Raw genomic sequence first — 13,212 nt, forward strand, 5'->3', positions numbered from 1 at the left:
ATGCAAATTAGTAAATTTTATATATTAAAATAATAAAATGTTACTTTTAAAAATAAATTTAACAAATGTTATATCAACAAAAATAATACCGTATAATATAAAAAATATTAATTAAATTATAAAAATATAATATAACATGACTAATTAATTAAAATGTATATTATTTATTGTAAAAAAAAAACTTCGAGCTGGACGATCCGAAACAAAACTTGAATCCAATCCAAAATAATATCGGTTAAAAATAAAAATCCGAATCCAATAAAATATATCTCGGATTTAGACCAAATTTCAGACTAGAACGAATCTTGAACACCCCTAATGACCGTAAACCGGGTAGGAGCCGTCCCATGGTCATGTCACGTGAAAAAAAATATATTTTTTATTTAAATAATTTAATTAAGTAATTAAATTTTTTTTTGACAAGTTTTAACCCAAAATCAATACTTGACAGTTTTGTCATAAATAATAAGGAAACAGATTAAATCATTTGTGGTGAGTAAACCAAACCGTAGGGACGGAATATGCTCGAGTGTGCTGCGAATTATACTGGGTGGGTACGTGGGTTGAGGGAAACAGAGCACGTGAACCCGCACTTCCTGCTCAGCGCCTCAGCCACTTACATCGGCCAGCGCGTGTTGCATATTCTCCATGAAAGAGCGTGTGCTGCCACACTGTGATTAACATACTCAAGAGTAGCGTAGAAATAACTCCATTTTCAGTTTCTTTCTCAGTGGATTAACCGATTAGGATTTAGGAGAGAGAGAAAATTAAAAAACTTCCCCCACTTCTCTCTCCGTTCCCCAATTCCCCTCTTTCTATCGGTTTCTTCGCCTTTGCTTTCGATCCTTGCTTTCTTGGAGAACCCTATTCCCTTCTCTCTCGTTATTTCTCTCTCTTAAACTCCCTTCAAATTCGCTTCCTTTTCATCCATTTCTACTTACCCCAATTTCTTCTTAGCCGCCTGGTACGAACCTCCCTCCCTTCCTGCTCCCTCTCTTCTTTTCACTTTTGCATCTCAATCTTCTCTCTGGCTTTTAAGCTTTTTTTTTACAATTTTTCATTCGTATATCTAACATTCTTAATTTTTGCGAATCTATTTCCTTCGTTGGTAACCGACGAAGCAAATTACCCAGTTGGCCTTTATTTCGTTGCCCCAACTTAAATTTTCGATTTTTCTCCCGTTTCCTTTGGTTTCCTCCTCCTCCATACAAATGGGCATTCCCTTTTTTTATTTTGGCTTTGTCGACATTTTTTTTTAGGTTAAATTGTTTCTTTTTTTTGTAATTTAAAAACTATTGTTATCAGCGTTTAAGATTGGATCTGAGACGGATGGATGAATTGATAACCATGTGCTTGTTATTTAACCGCCATGTTCTGTTTAATATTATATTAATTAATCTTTCTTAGTTGTCTTTGCTTGCTCTCCTTGCCTTTGCATCTTGCCACCTTGTTTCCTTTACTCAATTATACGAACATCTCACTTTGTTTGTTCTCGTTGTTGCTGTTCCATTTGTATATAAACAGATGCACTCTGGTCTCTCAAACTAATCGGTGGGATTCATTTACCTCAATTGCGAGCTGGTAAGTTTACTCTCCTCCTCTTTATGGTCTGAGTTGGCAAAATGTGGCTATTTCCAGCAGTTGTCTTTGGTTTGCTTCTTCAAGTGTTGGAATTGAATGCTTACTTCACTGTTGCTACAATCTATTCTTTATTTTTAGTATTTATCTTGCATTTAGCTTGATTTTGGAAATTAAGATAGTAATCTTGTTTCCTTAAGTGCTCTTACAAATGCTATAAATGTGATCTTTTCGTGAAAGTTTTTTTTACCTTGTTGCGTTGGTTTGTTTCTCTTTCAGTTTATGTATCATGGTCTATTCCATTACATGAGCTTGTCAAATGTTCTTTATTTTTGTAGTAAGGGAAGTTTTGTCAACATGGATTTTGTGATTTGATAATGTCACTTGATTATTATTCAAGAGCGTACTATCCAATTGTGTTAACTATGTGCTACCAAGTCATGTTTTAGACAGCCATCACAATGATAAAGATAGTGCTTTTAGTTATCGTGGCAGTCATAAAATGTGGCACCATGCACCCACATGGCACATGGATGAATCTCTCTCAGCTGACCTGTGCTACCTAAAGTTAGGCTAAGAATACTGCCAAAGTAGGGAACTAATGTAGGGTCTATGTTAGTGGGATTAGAAAAATGCATTCTTCCATGCTTCTTCTTAGAGGATACCTCATCTGCTATATCTATATTCTCTTCCCTGTCGAGTGGGTCCTTTTATCCAAAGTAATTGATAGATTGTTCTACTTCTATAGAGACAAATATTGTTAATTTATAGGTTCATGTTGTATTTTGCCATGGCTAAAAAAACTCTTTTGATGTAGTTTCACATTTGAGTTAAGCCCTTTCTTCTTTATTTTTTAGTAAATTGAACTGTACTCATTGGAGGTTCATGTATTGTCTCCCTTTTAGGCACAATTGAGGGAAGGTGCTTGGTGTGGTTTTATCCTTAGAATTTGTTAGAGCATAAAACCACTTATAGATCAGACAACTGTGTTCAATCCGTATCTTCCTTGCATATATCTACCACCATTTGTTGAGGGCTGATATGCTACTTAATGGTTCTGATGTTGGCAGGCAACGATGCTTATGTTTTGTGATCCCAGGACAGAATGTCCCCCCCCCCCCCCCCCCTCTTGTGTTTGTAATGATGTGTTAACTAAAAAATGTTGCTCCGGTGTACTATTTTCTTTTGCAGTATTCTTGGTATAAATCTTTTAGATCATGGATCAGTGAAGTCCAGCTCAATTTTTATATTAAGGAATTGGATCTGCAATGAAATTAATACTTTTTATATTATGGAATTGGATCTACAATTGAAGCTGACAGTTATCTTCTGCAATGAACATATCTTGTACTCTCGTGCCACATTTGAATATAATTTATTCCTCTGTCCAAACCCTCCCCATATTTGTAGGATGTGTCGATAAGTGATAAGTACATATTTGTAGAATGTGTCGATAAGTGATGTGTTTGGTTCATTCTTGTTTTGCTTTTATGGTGGAATCTTGATTTCTGTCTCTTAATCTGGGTTTTGTTGAGGATATATTTTACATAAGCTGTTGTAAAAACCTGTATTATCTTGCCACATTCAACAATTGTGGAACTTTTAATATTTGGTCGACATGTTGGAATGCTTGTGTAATCTAGATAATTTTCATTCTTTAATAATCCATAACACTCTAGTAACTGATTCCTTTCACAGTTTGGGTGAATAACATATGATAGTATGTATGATAGCGAACTTTTTTTATATATTGGATTATGAGTGGTGAATTCTTCAAAGATGACCTAAACTATGTGTTATACGTTGTTGTGTGCTTTTACAAAACGTCAGTGACGTTTTGTTTTTTCATAATTAAAATAATATTTTTTTTCAAAAGTCTTCTGATAATTAAAAAAAATATATATATTTTATTTTGTATCCCTAAAATAATTGATATCCTTTTAACTTTTTCAGTTCGAATTTCAGGTTCTGTTGTTATTTTGGATATGGCAAAAGGAAGCAAGGGACGCCAAAGGATTGCTTCTCGTCAGTACAGACTTGCTCCATACCCATTGGCCTCTTGCAAAAGGGATATTTGTGAGGAGATGTGCCAGAAGAAATGCTCAAAAGTCTTGGATAAGAAAGAGCTTGAAGATGTGACTTGTTCTGTGTGCATGGAGTATCCACATAATGCTGTTCTTCTCCTTTGTTCCTCTCATGACAAGGGTTGCCGTGCCTACATGTGTGGAACTAGCTTTCGTCATTCCAACTGCCTTGATCAATACAAGAAAGCTTACACAAAAGTTCTCTCATCAGAGAATGGACAGCAGCTGGGGCAAGGCTCCATTAATACTCCCGTTGTGATACAGGATTCTAACTCTCCTCTCGAAACAAGTGAAGTCACAGAACTTGCTTGCCCACTATGCAGGGGTCAGGTTAAAGGTTGGACTGTTGTGGAACCTGTGCGTGACTACTTTAATGGAAAGAAAAGAAACTGCATGCAGGATGACTGCTCGTTTCTTGGGACCTATAAAGAGTTGCGGAAGCATGTGCGGGCAGAACATCCCTTGGCACGACCACGTGCAGTGGATCCTGCTCATGAACGGAAATGGAGATGGCTTGAGTGGGAGCGTGAACGGGAAGATGTTATCAGCACAGTGACATCAACCATGCCTGGGGCAGTGGTTTTTGGAGATTATGTTATAGAAGGACGGCAGAATGGACTTGATTCAGATGAGGAGGAGGGTGGTTTTAATCCGGAAAGAAATGGAAGATTCCAAATGGGTATAGAGGCAATGAATTTCTTCCTCCTGTTGCATGCTGTTCGGCAAGGGAATGACCTTAACAACCTTAGTAGACGATTGAGGTCTGAGCTTTCCCCCAATCATGTAGCAGGTCAGGATAGGGCCATTGAGCTAGATTTATCAGATGAAGAGAATGATAATGGTGCATACAATGAAGACAACGATGATGGTGTATCTCTGGTTAGCCGGCTCCAACGCCATGGTGGTGGAAGAGTTCTATTGAGTCGCTCAGGTAGAAGGCGAAGACGGAGAGTTGCACAAGCAAGGATTGGGGATAGTTGAAAGATTGTCCTAGTAGCAGGGAGGTTGGAAAAGGAGAGTTTGGTAGGTATATATTTAGAGCAGAAATTTAGCAATTAGCACCATGGAAGTGGTGAGTTAATAACATTTGAAGGGTTTCTTTCCCTGAAACAAGAAAATCAGAAGAAGGGCATTATTATTTTGCTTTTTCGTTGTAATTCCTCACATGTACATTCCTACCTTCCTCCTCTCGCTTTTGCACATTCTCAATTTCACTTGTGTAATCATTCGATTTTATAAAATCTTTTGACGAGTTGATTGTCATGTGAAGGATCCTATACATGTTTGAACAGGTGCTAACTCATCACTTGAACTACTATCTATAGAACATAGGAATTCTGAATCGCTCCCAGCAAGGAAATCAATTATTATGTCTGGTTTTATCAAAAACATGTCAGAAGAATACTAACTCTGCATGCAATGGCCGTGTCTTAGAAATAGACATGGTTGACAAATCTCCGGAGTTAGCGTTGGCTGCGTGCTATCGCCTCCTTTTTGCTTGGAAATCTATACAGACTTATTTCAGCCATTTTAAAAACACATTTCTTTTTATAAAGCACAAGAGGTCGTAAATGTATTATAATTGTTGAACAATTTTTAAGTGTATGATATACTCGTATTTAATCTTAATTATAAAAAATATAATATATATGTAGTTAATAATATATATAATTATAATTAACAGTTAAAATTTACTGAAACAATGATGTATTGATATACTTGAAAGCTTTCCATGGTTAGTATTAGTGTTATAAAAATTTAACTTCTATGGTTAAAATTTAATCAGAATCTTGAAAAACGGAATTTTTATTATTTTCTATGTATATTTTTTTGTTTACAATTATTTTATCAGAATTTATTATTTTTTGTTATCATTTTTAGCCACTAACTCAATTTTTTTCCAGTAATTTAATAAATTCTGCTGGCTCTTTAACATTTCTCATAAAAATATATAAAAAAGATGTAAAAAAATATATTTATAATATTTTTCTAAAATCTTCATACATGTTTCTTTTAAGTTTTAACTATATTTTTGGTAAAGTTCATTTTTTTATTAGTTAATACTTAATACTCAATTTGATCTCTGAAATTTGAAATCGAATTTAATTTGATTCTTAAAATTTTAATGGACTCAAATTAAATCCTAAAATTTATTATTGTAACTCACATTAGCCCTTGAGTTAATCTATGTTAATGACGTGCTTATTTTATACATTAACTTATGATTTAGATTTCTCGCCCAATTTCCATGTATCAAGCCAAGAACCCAAAATTTTCAAATTGAACTTGTCACTGTCGTCTTCATGAGGATATTGAAGAGCCAATTAAGTTTTAGGAGGTCTAATACATCTCAGTCGTATAAATCTAGGTGAGAAGTCTAAGTCTTAGCAAGTTAACGTGGAAAATCAACATGTCGATCACAGAAATCAGCTCAGGAACTAACATGAATTACTATGTAAATTTTGGGAATCAAATTGAGTCCATTGTAATTTTAGGGATCAATTTAAGTCCGACCTCCAATTTGTTAATTTTTGTTGATAACATTTTTTTAATTTTAAAATATTTCTAATATTTTAATTTGAACCTTTTTTTAAACATTTAAAATAATTAAATTTCAATTACATCCTTACCTAATTTTAAGTTAGGAAATATTTTTTTCAGTTTTATCGCTATTTTCATCAAATGATCAGAGTCATAACATTCTTTCATCTCTCCACTAACACCATCATTTACTGTCACCGCCACCCTTTACCACCGTCACAGGTGTCTGCCTCTTTCCAGCCTCCAATCCACTCTCTCTCGGTGAGTTGGGTTTGGAGGATCCGTGATGAACTGATGATCGAGTTAGGAGGTGTCGTGACGGAGGAAACTTAGACGCAATAGAGGAACCTTGAGTAAATTCCTATAATGATTCATGAAATTCACGCAATTACCTAAAATAATCTTTAAGATCCAAATTTTTCTGTAGTGGTCATAGAACACCAGACACCATAATAGTTCCTGTGTCATTTTCGGTGTTGAGTCAGCTTTCAAAGTGCTGATGTAGCCATCTATTACCACGTTGAACGGTTTTAATGGCTAAGTGACGTAGATTCATTCCAATTTGGACCTAATTTGATCTCTCACCCAATTTATAACCCTTATCTCATTGTGCCGAGTGCTTCTCCTATGTTCATCTTCATCATCTCTTTTTTTTTCTTCATCATATCAACTTGTCCCATAAATTTATAAAACTATCAAAATAGAAATATTTATACATACCTATACACAAGATAAGTATTTTTTGGAAATATCCAACTTGCTTAAATTAGTCTATCCAAATAAAAATAGAATAACATTTTTTGTAACTATAAAGAAAAGATAAAGATTTATTTAAAAGCCAATTTAAAAGAAGGCAAACTAATGGTGTTTAGTTCAAGTTTGTGACCTGTGACGGTTAAAAAAATGAATTTATAGAGTTCAGTCCCCTTGTTGGAGACGTTGCAACCAAGAAATAATCCATTCTTAAAAGTTTTTGTCGACCATATCAAATATATAGGTTTCTACCATATTTTACTACATATTGAAAATGGCAAGACATGACGAATTAATTTTATGCAGAATATAATGTCGGACTCAATGATATAGTCATTATCTAAAATAATGAGTCGGACAAGATAACTGATCTAGTTTTTCGTAGTAGCTGGCACACTTGAAGAGCAATTAAAGAAAGTACAATTGGTTGGCTTTAGAGAATCATTAAAACTATCAAAATCAAGGAAAAAAAAGAGAATGGAGAAGATGAAGAAGAAAAACACAGGAAAAGCACACTGCACAATGAAATTAGGGTTATAAATTGGGAGAGGGATCAGAAATTGAATCTAAATTGGAATGAGTTTACGTAACGCGTATTTATTGAAACTGTCTCCAACGTGATAAAAGATGACTACGTCAACATTTCGACAGCTAATTCAACACCAGAAATAACACAAGAATTATTTTAGTTTTCGAAGTTCTATCTGAAAGACTATTATAAAAAAATTTCGATCTCAAAAACTAGTTTAGATAATTATATAAATTTCTAGAACCATTATAAAATTGTACTAAAAAAACCTCTAAATCTGATGGCCTCATTTCAAACTGGTCATAAAAAAATTGTGCAGCCATTGGTTTCTTCTTCGTACTATTTTTGTGTGTCTATTTCGTCGTATTATGTCAAAGACATTCAATCCCTTTAATTTTTTTTGTTTTTTATTGAATAATACTACATGACTAATAAATATTTAGTGTTGTTTTATATATAAAAATATATAATTTATATTTATATTTTTTAAAATTTATACTCAAATAAATAAAATTTATTTATTAAAAATAATTTAGTGTTTGTATTTGTCAAACAATAATAAAAACAATAAAAGTTGATGCTCCTAGGATCTCTCTTTTTTATTAATTATTTTGGTTTTTTGTCAGAAGTTTTTAAAATGTTTTAGTATTTTAAAAAGAATACTATTTATATAAGCCCATTTAAAAAGGAGCCTTTACCAATAATTATATGATTGGACGTTTAATCATATGGTACAGAAACAATTGTAGCTAGGCATGTCTTTCTTGAAGCCCAATAAGAATTAGGTAACTAGATTTGAACAAAGTCTTGTTACCACAACTGGAGTCAGCCTAATTTCCAATTTTTTTTTTTCTGTTAAGAGGTTTAGCCTGTGTGAGTTGTGTAGCGTGTGTGAGTTTGAGTCTTATCTATAAAAAAATACTATTTCCAAATGTATATAAAGAATAGGTCCGTTTCGGCCTGTCTAAAATGGGTTAAACAAAAATTATGAAAAAGCTTGTTTTGGATTGCGGTATAATACCATAATGTCACTAGCTTTAACCTATACCAAGTGTACACCAGTCCAAAGCACACAAATATAATAATATAGGCTACTTGTTTTTATTTTATATAATTTTATTAAAATTTTAATTAAATTTTTATAGTATATAAATTTATAATTTAATCTTTATATTAATTTTTTTAATTAAATATATTTTAACTATTTTTTTAAAATATTATTTTTAAATATTTATTTGTATATTTAATATATGATGACATAAAATATTTTAAAAATAAGAATAATAATATACGTGCACATCTTTTTATAAACCAAATATAATTAAGTTAGTCTAATATTAATAAAAATTATTTTCATCATTCTTACTCATCCATTTATCTAAACTTTATTAAAAAATTTAGTTAGACTTGATTCACAAAAAATTTGTGTGTAGTATTTTTCTAAAAATAAATATTATAGAATTATTATATTCTTTTTAAACTAATCACTAGTAAGGGTTTAATTATAAATTTTTACAAACTTTTTTATAAAATGTAAATTTGAGTCGTAGTTATATTGAGTGGTCATATTTTTCTTCATGCAAGGGAAGGGGATAGGAGATTTGAATAATTGAATCTATTTCATCTCAATAATTAAGTATCATCGTTCTTGTCACGATTAGACCCCAAATGATGAAGACCTTTTTTGGACTGCATGGAAAACCCACCCTTTTCATACGGTGAGAGAGAAGACCATAGAGTTTGAAACTTGGAAACTATTGCGGCGCCGAATCCCCGGTACAAGTCCAAGCCCATCTTCCTTGTTCCTTCCTCACTCCTCATTCCTCATTGTTTCCAACCATAACCAGCATGTCACCCCTCTTCTATACTCTAAACTAATCTTAGATTATTTCTTAAAACAAGGAGCATTACTATTACAATTTCGTTAGCCTTAAAACTACTCCTAATTCAGCATTACTTGATTTTGTCCAAATTTCTAAATGATACTCAATTTTCTTTACTAAAAGAGGTATGTAGTAGGACAGAGAAAGTTCCCCTACTTTTGTTTCTTTCCTCCACTTATTATTATTATTATTATTGTTTAAAATCATTGAGGAAGAAGGATGAATAAAAAAAAGAAGGGTGATGGTGATGAATGATATTGAGATGACGTTTGTTGAAGTGATATTCAAACAGCTATCACTTGCTCCCCCTAATGCATGGACCCCTCTTTTGTCTCCCTACACCTATACCTACAAAACTTGCCTACCCTACTATTACCCTCATAATCCTCAGCCTCAAATTCCAATCTTGTAAATCTTTGCCAAATTTCTTCTCTAAATTCTCTATTAAACTACTCTCCCATTTTAATCTATAAAAATAATAAAAAAAATTTTATAATTCACAAATTCAACCTAACAAAATATATAAATTCAATTATAATTTTAATCTTTATTATTTTATTTTATCTTATTTTATTTTTATTTTTTGTAAACAATGTTTTATATATATTTAATTTTATCTTCATAATTCAATTCAATTCAATTCATCAAGTTTTTTCCATTTTTTCTTTTCTTTTCCTATTTTTTCACAATTTTATCACTCTCCATGCCCTTCTCTTTCTCTAAATACGGCTATACATTATTACTTGTCATCAATTCTGTTCTGTCTTGCACTACTATATAGCTAGATTGAGTGAAGCCCTGGTTAACAAGACCAAGAAATTTCAACCAACTTCATCTTTAATTTGATGGATCCATCCCCCCATGTCATGATCCAAATTACACCAAACTCCTAACTCTACTTCAAAATCACCGACTTCCAATCCAGCTACTTATAGCTTTAGACAAATCCCAACCAAACCCACCTGAAAAACAGTACTCAACAGCAAACTATCTTGTACATATTTATGTTCCAAGGTCCCAACCCAATTTATTATAACAAACACAATTAGTATTGAATACTGAGTACTTGTTAATAACATGTCTGCCGCAGTGGCCGCAGCAGCCGCTTCCGCCGCAATCTCCGGCTACCACAACTCCTCTGGCGCCGACACCAGGAACCACCACCCGTTTACGCAACCAGAACACGGGCAACAAGTCTCCGTCCCTCTTAGCAGGTACGAGTCTCAAAAGAGGCGTGACTGGAACACGTTCGGGCAGTATCTGAAGAACCACCGTCCACCGTTAACACTGTCCCGGTGCAGCGGCGCGCACGTGCTGGAATTCCTGCGGTACTTGGACCAGTTTGGGAAGACGAAGGTGCACAGCGACACGTGTGCGTACTTTGGGAACTCTCAGCCTCCGGGGCCATGCCCGTGTCCGTTGAAGCAAGCATGGGGAAGCCTTGATGCACTGATTGGGCGGCTGCGTGCGGCGTTTGAAGAAAACGGAGGAAACCCTGAGATGAACCCTTTCGGTGCACGCGCCGTCAGGCTTTACCTCCGTGAAGTTCGGGATGTGCAAGCCAAGGCTAGAGGTATTGCTTATGAGAAGAAGAAACGTAGAAAGAATAGTAATCACAGCCAGAATCAGAATCAGAATCAGAATGGGTCGATGATGATGATGATGGAAGATAACAACAACAACACTAATAATAACCATGGTCATTATGTTCATGATGATGTGAGTTCTAGTGGGGTGCATCATTCATCAGGGTATCATATTAATGGTGATGATGGAGTTTTTCATCACTTGTCAAGTTCGGATGGGACAGCTCCTCCTCTTTCATATTTCTTATCCTAGTTCATTAGTTTTAGTGTGTGAGTTTGAACTTTGAATGTTTGATTATTAATGGAGAGATTCATGACTCAACAAAAACATATTGTAATAATCCATGGTGATATGTATCATTTGTCAAGAATTTATCAAATATAACTATTGTGCATGTGTTCATCGAGTGAGCTTGTGATTATGTTGGATGATGAGATACTATGTTACATGAACATGCAACTTTAATATTCATTTATAAATTAATAGTAGGAAAGTAGTAGTTTTCTGAATTAAGTATTTTCTTTATCATTTTTAACACATTTCAAGTATATCTTCATGAGGAAGGAGGCAAATTAAAGTGATGAATGATTTCGGTTGCATTATTCATCAGGTTATGCTATTGCGAAAGTAATGCGTAGGGCTCATCAAAAGTCATGGGTGCACTAAATGTGGTCATTATTATCAGTCAATTGTCAAATTAACAGTGAATTCTTCGTTCTTTAGACTTGATCTATACGGTAAGGATTTATTCCAGCGACACATATCTAATACCCCATGTTTAGATGCATACATATAAAATGGATAGGATTTATAAACAAATATACGTGAAACATATTTTATTGGATGTGGTTAAATGCAATTTTAAAATTGAGGAATGCTAGAGGGTAGCAAATTTGGTATTTTGTAACCATCAATTGACCATTAATAATATTTTTAATGGTATGAGATTATATGAGAAATCACTCATTTTTTTTTATAGTTAAGTGCATGCCAAAAAAACACAAAAATTGATGGCCCTAAACTTTTCTACTCATAAGTATCTTTTAAAATAATTATTATCATTGAATAAATGTGAATCTAATAGTATTTTGTTTTGCTTATTCCCATTCTCCTTTTTCTTAATAGAAAATTTTAATTAAATGTGGATCCAGTTATTTTACTATAGTTTTCAAATTGTTTAAAATTTACACTTATCTTCAAATTAGTTAAATAAAAGTGATAGGTGCATACGAAAAATTTATGTTAGGTGTATACAAAAATTAGTCACTAATATAAAATAAATATTAAAATATAAAGTATACATAAAAAATAAATTAAAATATATATATATATATATATATATATATATATATAATAGATTATTTTAGTAGGTGATTTTGATATACAAATAATATTTTAAAAATTTATATATAAATTTTATTAGGTAGACAATGACTTTTGTAAACAATATGAATAATAGATTATAGAATTGACAAAATAAAGTAAAAAATTACTCCACCTCCAAATTATCTTCTAAACTTTAATATTAAGATAATCATCTGCAAACCTAGTGAATTGAACATCCAGCCATTGTTAATTATGTATGAGTAAATCAAATCAAAAGAAATAACCATCCAATTAAAAATAATATACATAATCATCTGCATACCTATTAAATTGAACATTCGACATATTTATTATTTACATTATTTAATATTTATATTGTCTACCTATACTTTTTTATATAAATAAGAGGAGCACTTTTCTAAAAATATTAATGGGCTTATTAGTATCTTGAAATGATGAATACACACGTGATGGTTTTGTAGCCAGTTAAAATGCGACATATAAAGAACGATGGGAAAGTCTTAAAATTCCCCCATTTTGTTATGTTCATGGATGGATAGCATTTAGCAATCAAGAAGAACAAGAGGCAAGTTTAATTTGTAGTATGTGTGGTGTTAGAGAATCGGTCCCATTCCCATATGTGTTGAAATTGGTGGGGGAGAGAGAGATATATCTGATTAATAGACTACTCCTGTGTCTGTCCCTTTAGTTTATGCTATTTATGCGCAGCAGAATCTAATCAAAACTTGAATTGAATGACCCCCACTAACAACTTAAAAAGATTCCGCTGCATCATGGAAAAGCTGGTGTGAAGTTCCTAGGGCAACATGTGTTACTGTTGTATGAAGTGATATATATTAACTGCAACTCTCTCCTAAGATTACGCAAGAGCCTATTTAAAGCCACTTCTAATGACTATTTAGTTTAAGAA

General features: G+C 32.9%; 2 protein-coding genes across 3 annotated transcripts; both read left to right on the top strand.

Moving 5' to 3' along the window:
• Window positions 1-546: 546 nt before the first annotated feature.
• On the top strand, window positions 547-4,925 carry LOC130969382 (uncharacterized). 2 transcript variants are annotated; one of them, XM_057895068.1, is made up of 3 exons: window positions 547-964; window positions 1,525-1,581; window positions 3,532-4,925. In XM_057895068.1, the coding sequence occupies exon 3, from the start codon at window positions 3,564-3,566 to the stop codon at window positions 4,641-4,643; it is 1,080 nt and encodes a 359-aa protein (XP_057751051.1). In that variant the 5' UTR covers window positions 547-964; window positions 1,525-1,581; window positions 3,532-3,563; the 3' UTR covers window positions 4,644-4,925. The 2 variants fall into 2 exon arrangements, with proteins under 2 accessions (XP_057751051.1, XP_057751050.1); XM_057895067.1 differs by having other exon boundaries at window positions 549-964; window positions 3,544-4,925.
• Window positions 4,926-10,092: 5,167 nt separating this feature from the next.
• On the top strand, window positions 10,093-11,349 carry LOC130968306 (protein LIGHT-DEPENDENT SHORT HYPOCOTYLS 1-like). The gene has a single exon (XM_057893500.1). The coding sequence runs from the start codon at window positions 10,446-10,448 to the stop codon at window positions 11,205-11,207; it is 762 nt and encodes a 253-aa protein (XP_057749483.1). The 5' UTR covers window positions 10,093-10,445; the 3' UTR covers window positions 11,208-11,349.
• The last annotated feature ends 1,863 nt before the right edge of the window (window positions 11,350-13,212 follow it).

The sequence above is a fragment of the Arachis stenosperma genome, chromosome 3 (assembly GCF_014773155.1).
Source record: "Arachis stenosperma cultivar V10309 chromosome 3, arast.V10309.gnm1.PFL2, whole genome shotgun sequence".
Lineage (NCBI taxonomy): Eukaryota > Viridiplantae > Streptophyta > Magnoliopsida > Fabales > Fabaceae > Arachis > Arachis stenosperma.

Coding starts and splice junctions, on each gene's coding strand:
- LOC130969382 (XM_057895068.1), top strand. CDS start 3,564: ATGGCAAAAGGAAGCAAGGGACGCCAAAGGATTGCTTCTCGTCAGTAC.
- LOC130968306 (XM_057893500.1), top strand. CDS start 10,446: ATGTCTGCCGCAGTGGCCGCAGCAGCCGCTTCCGCCGCAATCTCCGGC.